The 11,185-nt window shown below is 36.3% G+C and overlaps 1 protein-coding gene across 5 annotated transcripts in view; it reads left to right on the top strand.

The window, feature by feature from the left end:
* Window positions 1-25: 25 nt before the first annotated feature.
* Window positions 26-11,185, top strand: part of fmnl3 (formin-like 3) — a 50,592-nt gene continuing 39,432 nt past the window's right edge. For all 5 annotated transcript variants that reach the window (XM_065285704.2, XM_065285701.2, XM_065285703.2 and 2 more), the window contains exon 1: window positions 26-564. In XM_065285704.2, coding sequence (XP_065141776.1) covers window positions 451-564 — 114 coding nt within the window. In that variant the 5' untranslated portion in view covers window positions 26-450. The remainder of the gene's footprint in view (window positions 565-11,185) is intronic.

Below are 11,185 nucleotides of genomic sequence, written 5' to 3'. Positions count from 1 at the left end.
GTAGTTTTCGTTGTGAACACTCAGTTAACAGATGAGTACTATCTGGATAGCACAAAATAACGCACCGGAGAGGATAAACAATCAGGAACTCAAAGAAACTTTTCAACCTTAAAAAAAAGATCTGAAACTCAACAGAACGTTACGTTAACACTTGAGAGGAGGACTGACTGCTTGAGATGGATTGTTCAGAAATCTGCAATACAATGCTTTTAAAAACAAATTGATACTTTGTTGCTTTTGTATTTTACTGAATGATTTATCGCTTACGTTATCTCATGATTTCATGAGACAAACTGATTCGGAATCGGATGTAAAGCGGATCGCTTTAGATTTTTCTTTTAACTTCTTACCAATAAACAATACTGGAATGTAATCGCACGTATTGGATATATTGGATTTATAAAGGCGCATTCATTACACAGAGCATCTGGACATCATCAATCAATTCAAATGGGGAATATTGAAAGTGTGGACGGGCAGTCTGACTTAAAGCATCATATGATGCCTTTAAAAGTTCCGATGCCCGACCCAACAGAGCTTGAAGAAAGATTTGCCATAGTTTTGGTGAGTATACCATAATCATACGTATAAGAGTACTAGTCACAAATTGCTTTTAGTATGCTCATTATTTTAATTTCCTTTTATTATTATTGCCTACTACATACTGTAGAAGCCTATGTTGTAGTATTGTAATGTATACTATGGTATTCTGTAATGTTAACATAATGAAAAATTGTAGTATGTAGTTTACTTTAATATTTACTATGGTGAGGCTCAAAAAATTATCTAGGAGTAGTACTTCAAATATTTACTATACTAGTAAATGCTGAAGTATACTACAATGTTTGCATGTCTGCTATTAATGTCTTTTTTTAAGACACTGCTTGACACCCCACACTTCAACATATAATGGCATGGAAGAGATGAGCTGACAGCCCGACAGATGTTGACGCCTGTCTGATATTTTCCGTATGTCATCCGTAGTGTCAATACCATCGGCTTGACTTTATGACTCTTTCAAATGTTAAACTGGCACAGTCCTCCCACCCCCATTTTGTTGCTCGCACGCTTCTGCTCCTCAGTCCTTTTGTTTCACAAACTTCACGAGCGCTGACAAATGATGTGATATTTCACGTCAGGGTAAAAGGCGTCAAAAATACGTCGCATTACAAATGTTTTCTCGGGTAAATTGGGGATTCTTTTGTGAGGGATAGGGAATTTCATCTTTTCATACAAAGAGCAACATTTTCTGAATTCCCCCAAAACTCCTACGAGCGTGCGACTGCGAGAGATGGTGAAGATCCGCCCCCTCGTTTCTCCATCACATTCTCCAGCGCCTTCAGTTAGTTTTAGAAGTTGTTTTATGTAGTTATAGTTTTTTTTACAAGTAGGCGTTTGAGTTGAATTATAGTTATTTACACTCATCTGTCGATGTGACGCAATAAGGCATTCGGGCATGTTTACTCTTGTAACTAAACTTTAAATCGCCAGCAGAGAATCTCAAGTCTAACAGAGGTCTTTTATTTTGGTATTTGATGTTAACCTGTTTATTGGTGTTTGTATAATTAATATATTTATAAATTGTTACTAATAGATAATTAATATTAACAGATTAACAAAAATAAAATCTCTATTATTATTTATTCACCATCATCTATTTAAAAAAATAAGACTCTTTTATTTTTTAATTTTGAGAAAAAATACTGTTTTTGTCCATACAATGGAAGTCAATGGGGGCCAGTGTTGTTTTGTTGCCAGTGTTTTTCAAAATATCTGTGTTGTGCATATGAAAAACTCATACAGGTTTGACATGACATGAAGATGTGTAAACGATGCAGGAATTTTCATTTTTTTGGGTGATCTATTCCTTTAAATGCATTAGCAGTGGATGTGATGACCTTGTGTTTGTTTTGTTTTGCTTTTGTAGCTCACTTTGTAGCGCATTGCACAAAGACCATGTGTTCAATGCCAGGGAACATACTGATAAGAAAATTTATATAAATGCAAGTACTTTGGATGAAAGCATCATAATCATTCAATTTAAATGTGCATTTAAAAATTTACTAAAATATACTGCTGATTCTTTGATTTATTTGCAACAAAGTGACATCATTTCTTCCATACAGGATAGTGGATGGAAAGACTGACCATCCCAGGGTGGGACCGAGGTCAGTTTTTGGGCCTTGTCGGCAGATTTTGTCTTACTGTTCTAAATTTGTGGAGAAAATAACATGGGAGTACCATTTGTGCCATTGAGCCTAGACAGTGTGCATGTCCTGGGCTCTGTCTCTGTTTTAGATAAAGGGACATGAAAGTGTCTTGTAGACATCTCTTCACTCAGTGGTTTAGATTTACACTATGATGCTGATTATTAATCCTGAAAGAGAGGGTTTCATCCTTCAAAGAGGAACTGATACAGTAGTTAACCATGGTTTTCCCCAGCAGTCATGTACATTCGTGGATGAATGGAACCTGGTAGTGGAGGACCTTGATTTTGGCAAGAGCGATATTTGGCAACCTATTTTGCTAAGAATCAGAAGTGATATATTGACAGCCATGTCTATGAGCATATTTGTTTTTTAAATACTTTCATTTTCCTCCCTACTTCTAATTTAAATCACAACTAATCCATTAAGGCACATGATATGGGATTAAAGGGATAGTTCACCCAAAAATGAAAATTATGTCATCATTTACTCACCCTCATGTTGTTTCAAACATGTATGCATTTCTTTATTCTGTTTAATATAAAATAATTTATATTGATAAATGTTGTTAAGCACAAAGATGACAGTACCCATTGCCTTTCATAATATTTGTTTTTTCTATACTATGGAAGTCAATGGGAAGGAACTGTCAACTGTGCAGTTTCCATCATTTATCATCTTCTTTAGTATTCAAAATAAAGAAACTCATACAGGTTTAAAACAACACAAGGATGAGTAAATGATGACAGAATGTAAATTTTTGGGTAAACTATAACTTTAATTTTAGAATTCATTGTGTCTCAAACTGTGATGTAATCATCTCTGCATCACTTCCGCTCCTGAGTTCCTGTGGTGCACATTAGCTTGTGGTTGTGTCTGCTCGTACCGACAGATAATGGTAGCGTATAATGATGTCATAGGTTAGGGCCATGCCAACGCAGTGATATCCATGCAGTGATGGCTTTAACAGGAGCTTAGCACAAGAGGGTCTGGATTGTGTGTGGAGATGGATCACCAGATGAGACCCCTGGGTTACATCAGGCGACTTCTAATAAATCGACTGCTTCAGGTCTATCTGAGCCCATGTGCTGTATATATCGTTTCCCTCTTTTGCCTTTGTCTGGCTGATTCAAACCGGGCTTCATCTCAGCTCTCTGCGGCTGGAAACACAGCTGCCTGACATTTTTCCCTCGTTTGCAAAAGGAAATTGCATTGTGGAGCCGACTGTGGCCAGTTTCTCCAGCGATGCATATGGGGTTTAGTAATTGGCTATTGGCTTTCTTAATGTTCCCATTTAGCATTTATAACATGCAGCTGTTATCTTATGAATCTATTTTTATCTTTTTATTACCTTTGTTTAACTTAATGTTATCAGGTTGGTTCAGGTTGATGTGCACATACTGTACTGCACCCTTTTCTAAATAGGTGCCATAGAACAGTGTTTCTCCAAATGGGGGCCGCAAAATTGTGCCAAGGGGGACCCAGTTTTATGGCATTAAAAGAAAATAGATTAATTTATCATAAATTCTGTGTAATTAAACCTTAGAAAAAAGTCAACTAACCAACATGTTTTGTCATAAATTTTATTTGGGGGGCACACGAAGGCCACAGTAGCCTAAGGTGGGCTGCACGCCGGAAAAGTTTGAGAACCACTGCATAGAAGAACCATTATTTAGTCAAAGGTTTAGGACCTTTTTTACTTTTAACAACTATTCTAAAGGAGTGAAAAGGATCTTTACAGTAATGCAATCCAAAAAGCATTTATGGTTCCTCAAAGTTCCTCAGTGAAGGTTTTTAAAAGAACCGCTTCTTTGGATGTTCAAAGTTCAAACCATTTAGTCGAAAATTGTTCTTTTATGGCAGCATGAAGCACCTTAAAGGGATAGTTCACCCCAAAATAAAAATCATTTACTCCCTCATGTTGTTACAAACCTTTTTGTATTTATATTTTTAAGTTTAACCCTTATGGGTTATTGAGGGCATTTTTGGAATTTTTTTGTCTTAATTTGGCCACAACTTTGTCTGTGTTTCAGCAAATAGAATGATTTTTGGTGACAAATCTTATATTGACACATATTTTGATAAAATGCTTTGAAATTTTAAAAAAACTCAACAATCTACCGTGGGTAAATTTACTACCCTTTCCGGTTGTTTGTGTACAAAAAAGCCACCAAATTAAATGGCTGTAAAAAATTATCAGTTGAATTTTTATTTTTATTTTTTCCATCTATTAATCAACCTCAGTACTTATCAAAACTACCAAATGTTACCAAAAATTCCAGGATTTTAACTCTTTAATTGGCAAGTTCATAAGTGATGCACACAAAATGACTGATTTTCAATATAAAAAGTAATTGTGGATTAGATTTTTGGTTATGTCAAAGATTAGTAAAAACATTGGCTTTCATGCATTTTTAGTTTATGTGCAGCATCAGATAAAAAAAAATTCTCCCTAAATAGTGGTTTTGTGGCTTTTTTGCCCTGTTGACTTCCATTATAACGACATTTTTTGATTGCAAAGCCATGACACCTTATTATCATGGATTCTTGATTGTTGGCGCCGCGGTTTTCAACTTGATTTATTAAGTTACAACAACTCATCACTTGTTGTCATGATAGTTAAAATTACTTTTAAATCCTAGTTGATTAAACTTAAAAATGTGCAAAAATATTTTTTTCACTGTATATAAATGTATTTGTTCTGATGACCACAAAGGAAGATATTTTGAGGAACGTTTGAAATCAAACCGATCATGAGCCTCATTCACTTCCAAAGTATTTTTCCTACTATAAAAGTCAATGGGGCTCAATGGGGGTCAGTTTAGTGTTAAACATCCCTTTAAATATCTTCCTTTGTAATCATCAGAACAAAGAAATTCATACAGGTTTGCAACAACATGAAAGTAAAAATATTTTTGGGTGAACTATCCCTTAAATTTTTAAAAGTGTAGTGCAGAAATTTGCCACAATATGACTAAATATTACTTAATTAACTCTTTTTACGTTCAGTGATGTTCTTCATTGATATGAGGTGTTAAACAATGTAGGTTGAACACTGAATCCATATGGAAGATCTATAGTAATGGAATCTCTTATGCGTCACTTTGTGTCTGAAACTTAAGTTGGGGTCTGGCTTCCAGGCTAAACTTCTCCATATGGGTCTCTGTTTTTGTTAAAGAGACAGGAGGCATTATTTCTTTCGAGGTGCAGCGATGGAGCAGGAGTAAATGCGTGTGCACGATATCCTCTTACAAAGTGCCCCCGCTCGACAGCACAGTGTCGGATTCCTGCGGTCTGCTCTCGGTTAAAGCCACGGGAGAACTTAAGAGAGGAAAATTTCCCTTTGAACTGGCTGCCTGCCACTGTGCTCCGTTGTAATGACTTTACCAACACTTCTAACAAAATGCCATACTAAAGGGGCATTTCAAAGGCCACCTGCGTGATTACTTTGGCGTGCAGAGATTTGATTTTGTGGCTACTTTTTGTGATATTGTATTTGTGAGTTGTACCGGTTTGTGTGCGAGCATTCAAGCCTTGCCATACGGGGACAGGTGGCACACCGACCCATCAGTCCGACCCTGTCCGTCATCTGAGTGTTTGATAAGTGTCACTCAAGTGGAACTAATGGAGTCAAGCTGTGGGCTCTGTTTATGGGACATTAAACCTAAATCATTTTCATTAGATTAGCCCGTGGCTCTCTCTGTGTCTGGTTGCTTTAGGAGCAGGCAGAGCTGTTCAATGGAGCCTGCAGGTGGGGAGGAATCAGCTGTTGTTTGTTTGTTGTGCTGTAGGGGTGAACATCTGTCTTTCCAATGGCTTCATCACAATACTGACTCAGTCAATTCTCTGTGGGCACCGTTGTTCACAGACTTACGCATGCATTGTTTAAGTGTGACAGGTTATTGTGTTAAGACTTCAAAGTTCTCCCAGTGAGCTAGATCATCATCAGTACAGATCTTCATAGTTTTGATTTATAATGTTGTGATATATTTTGCATCCAATGTTGCATGATTTACATTTGGATGTAGAAGCCTGTGCTGTCATGCAGCTGTATTGAGGGTCCATACAGAGCAGTGTGTGGTTTCCTCTCCAGCACAATAGAAGCTCTGTCAGTGTGTGTTGTTTTAGAGCGAGGGCCTCTCCCCACCAAGTCCTTTGTGCCTCTTTAACTCTGGAGCTCACAGGAACTGCAGCAAATCTGCTGAGAGTTTTCTTCAACTTCCACATAAATGGCGAATTGTGCAAATAAATGTTTTGTTGGGTTGGGATCGCTCTATACACAATCATAAATGATCCTAGAACATTTTCTTTTCTTAGAAAAATGTCTATTTTTGACATTTTGTGTATTTTAAGGTTGGCAAGGACTGAGTGGGTGGTGACTCACAATGTACTGGAAGTTATTATTATTTCAAGGAGAATTTACTCGCTGTACCACCGTGACACAGGCATGGACATTTTCTGCTTTACTTCAGCCCATATGCATACAAAGTAAATTGGAGCAACATGTAGGTGCTTTAAAATGTATTACATACAAATGCTGCAGTTTGTTACCCTTCAAAACACAAAAATACTGATTTATTTTAAGAAATGCATTCAATTTATTTATCACTTATTTATAGGTCTATACTTAAAGGAAAACACCACCATTTTCAATATTTTACTATGTTCTTACCTCAACTGATGAATTAATACATACCTATCTTTTTATCAATGCATGCACTTTTAATCTTTGTACAGTGCGTCGTGAATGTGTTAGCATTTAGCCTAGCTCCATTCATTCCTTAGGATCCAAACAGGGATGAATTTAGAAGCCACCAAACACTTCCATGTTTTCCCTATTTAAAGACTGTTACATGAGTTTTTACAAGAGTAAATATGGTGGAACAAAATAAAACTTTTATTTGGATCCATAGGAATGAATGGTGCTAGGCTAAATGCTAACACAGTCAAGAAGCTTTGTACAAAGATTAAAAGTACACGCATTGATAAAAGATAGGTATATATTAATTCATAAGTTGAGGTAAAACATAGTAAAATATTGAAAAACGGTGGTGCACTGATATGTGCGTATAGGACTAACTGCAATTTTGTTAATGACCAAGAAACGCTTTCTCCTGTGCTTGCATTCCTCTGTGTATATCCGCTATAACCCTGCACTCCACCCGTCTCCTGTGTAGCCACCCGAAGAAACAAACAGGACATCCTCTTTTCAAGTGTCATCCAGAGCCTCAGATTCACTGTGAATAATACTTGCCAAAAGTTTATATTTGTCTCAGCATAAACTCATTTCTGATCTCACGAGTCCCGATCTGACCCAGTCACATGGTTAGATGTGATGTATGTGATCATGACACAGAGAGCAACGTACTCATGTGCAGAGATCTTGTAATTGTAAGAAAAGTGAATCTGAAATGTCACAAACTGGAACCCTATTTCTGGCCTTAAGTATCCACAAAAAATACAAACGAAATATCCACGGAAATACCTTCAGGTTGTCACAACACTAACAATAATTTCTTGACTATTGATTTTAAGACCGGTTGATCTATCACACCTCTAATTCTCATGGTTGCGAATGATTGCATTTGTCAGATCTACTAGTAGAGTCATACACTGTTGTTTACACATTTTAAATGTGTTTTCTTTATGGCCTTCCTTACGACTTTGTGGTGAGCTTGCTGAGCTGCTCAAACCCGCAGGGAATCTCATGCCGGAGAAGTTCACGGTGCACGAGCCTGCAGGAGGCACATTGCAGCTGTAGACCAGCGAGGTGTTAATTGTCACAACAACATGATGTTATGAGACTTTACAAGCTCTGTGTTTCCAAATTAACCTTTATGTGCTTGTTGAGGAATTTTAGTAGAGAATATCATTTCCATGTTTTTAATGTTTCCAATTCATAAGATCCGATGTAGGGGCGTTTCTCAGTTTAAATTTATTTGCCGCCAGACTTTTTTTTTTCAATTTGCCTGCCAGCATTTTTTTTGTGATTTTCACAAAAGTTCCCAAAAAAAAAACTTCCAGGAAAGTTTTCTTCCAAAAATATATAAACATACAAATATATCAAATGAAAGAACAAACACTCTTGCATTCAAACAAACCACAAACAAGCAAAACGGGAAAAACATTTCATCCTTCCTATCTATATTTTTTTCTCTGCTTATAAACTCTAAAATATGGGAATTTTTCTTGAAAAATTAAAATTTTTTCGTAAAAAGCTGAAATAATTGAATTTTTTTAAAAGAATTTTGTTAGAGCTCAGATTCAGAATGATTGTCAAAACATAAACACAGTGTAAAATTAATAAATAATTTTTTGCTTCAGTTTTTTTTATAAATTAGGGAATTCATCTAGTGGATAATCGCGGTATTTCCAAGGGGTAACCTTCCGATCGCGCCAATGAAGCCAATACGGAAGTGACTTAAACTGCAATTCATCGACTGGCCACTTGAGGCTGGCTCCAAAAGGGATTCAATTCCCATAGACTCCCATGTTAAAATGCCCAACTTTACGGTAGAAAATAATATGTTTACAGCCTGGTACAAAAAGTGCTTTTGGTCTATATAGATAATTTTGCCCTTCATGACAACTGTGAGGTGGGTGAATTTGTTTGTAACTCATCCGTTTAAATTATATTAAGTCTTAAACTTCTGCATAATTAAGGGGGTGGCCGCTTGAGTGACGGTTGAACAGCCACTGATGTCACTAGACTTGCGCTAGGCGGGCGTGGTTTCACCTCAGCTTCACCCATGTCCCCCCTCTTTACCCATTTTCGTTTTTTTTTGCAAGTGATTCGCGGTGACGCGCGGCCAAGATGGCGACGGCAGGCAATGCCTACTTTAAGCTTCAAAAACGATCTTCACAAGCCAATGGGTGACGTCACAGACACTACATCCATATTTTTTTACGGTCTATGGGTATTACAGATAACCCTAAAACCTCATCAGTAACACCCTTTTTTTGCAAATGTTTTCTTTTAAATCAGTGGTTCTCAAACTGGGGGCCCCAGTTTTATGAAATTTTATAAAATACATTGATTTATCATGAATTCTGTAACATTAAACCTAAAAAAAAATAAGGCTACTAACCAACAGCACTACTTTGTATAAATTAATGTTTTGTTTAATTAAAATGTGAAGTTTTAGAACTGTTTTTGTCATAAATTTTCTTTTGGGGGGCCGCACAGGAACGCACCGTACACAAGGGGGCCGTACGGTGAAAAAGTTTGAGAACCACTCAGAACCACTCGCCACTTAAATGACGAGATATCTCGTCAATGGCGGGGAAAGAGTTAAAAACATCAGGGGCTGAGCCCAAATTATCAGGGGCTTGGATATGGAAGAGTAATTTTTTGCAGTATTGTTTATTGGTAAGCACAAAGTTGGCCTAACACAGAATAATCATATGTAACTTTATTTATTTAAATCTCTTTATTTATTTTTGCTTTAAAATCATTTTTTTCTCTTGCACACAATCAGTTACTCCATGTGCAGCTCTTTACTACAGTCTCTTAGTTAACCATTAAAAATGCTTACTTGGATGGAGGAAGAAACGGACCATTAATGCCAGCGCCAGCTATGAATTAATACCAAACAACCAGTGTTTATTTAATTTGTATCATATTTTCTGACTTAATTACTGACAAGTAACCTTGCCATTAAAGGGGACATATCATCAAAATCTGACATTTTTCATGTTTAAGTGCTATAATTGGGTCCCCAGTGGTTATATCAACCTCGAAAATGTGAAAAAAAAGATCAACCCAGTAACTTAGTTTTGGTAAACCATTCTTTGGAAGCATGTGAAAAAATAGGTTATTGACATTTGGCTGCCCTTGTGATGTCAGAAGGGGATAATACCACCCCTTAATCTGCACTATCCAACCACGGCACTGCCATTTAGTGCAGAGATGAGTTTATTTAAAACAGCACATTTTTGCTCACACCTACAAAGTGGCAATTTTACCATGTTATAATAAATTATCTATATGATATTTGAGCTAAAACTTCACATATGTACTCTGGGGACACCAAAGATTTATTTGACATCTTAACTTCTTTAACTCTGTGGACCCTGTACCGGGTCCAGAATTATCTTATTTTGACTTAATATAAAATATTCCTGTAATTTGTAATGGTCTGTCATGGACCCAGTACCACATATGAGATACTGTTTGAAAGCTTAGACTCTCTACTTTCTGCAGATATGCATCACTTTGACATATCTTTTACTGTAAGAAAGTTATTTACAATTAATTTACACCATCACCCCCCCGATATTTTTTAATATCTTTTAATATTCATATATTTCATGTTTTTCAAGTATGACAAACATGGGCAAGTCTTATATCAAATGAAAGCTCTCAGTCTCAGGAATAAGTCTGCAGCGTTATTTTTGTCCTATTATCATCACCTATCTAACAATCATCGAATGAATAATGTGGTAAAAAATTGTCTTTTGTAAACATATGGGAAACTTGAGTGTGGACTGCCTCAGATAGCACATATAGCCACAAATTATACACCATCTTTTATTTTAGGTCCTACTCTAAAAAATGAGTCCATTCACAGCATTTTCTTTGGTTGTGTGCATAATTAATCCCTTGCTATTTATTATATGTGGAAAACAAAAAATTTATATTTATATGAAAAATGTATTTTCGCACACTTCAGTAAAATGAGAATAACTTTTGAATGCGACATGCTAAAGAGTTCATTCTTTTTTTGGGTGTTTACTGTCTGCTGCTGGTAACAACCAGAACTGTCTGCAGTCTGCTAGACCACCCAGAACCAGAGTTATACACTATCAAAGATAGTATTTACAACATAAAAAAAGAAAATTTGGTGTTTTAGCATATGAAAAACCACATAAATAACACTATTTGTCACAAACAACAGCTTTTTATGTAACTTCAAAGGGATTTTTGCAAAATGATATAAAGATATTGCATTTATTCCACTGTATGTGGTTATGGGAGC

Source organism: Paramisgurnus dabryanus, chromosome 21 (genome assembly GCF_030506205.2).
Source record: "Paramisgurnus dabryanus chromosome 21, PD_genome_1.1, whole genome shotgun sequence".
Lineage (NCBI taxonomy): Eukaryota > Metazoa > Chordata > Actinopteri > Cypriniformes > Cobitidae > Paramisgurnus > Paramisgurnus dabryanus.
The sequence above is the reverse complement of the archived record's forward strand: the minus strand, read 5'-3'. Positions and strand labels throughout refer to the sequence as shown.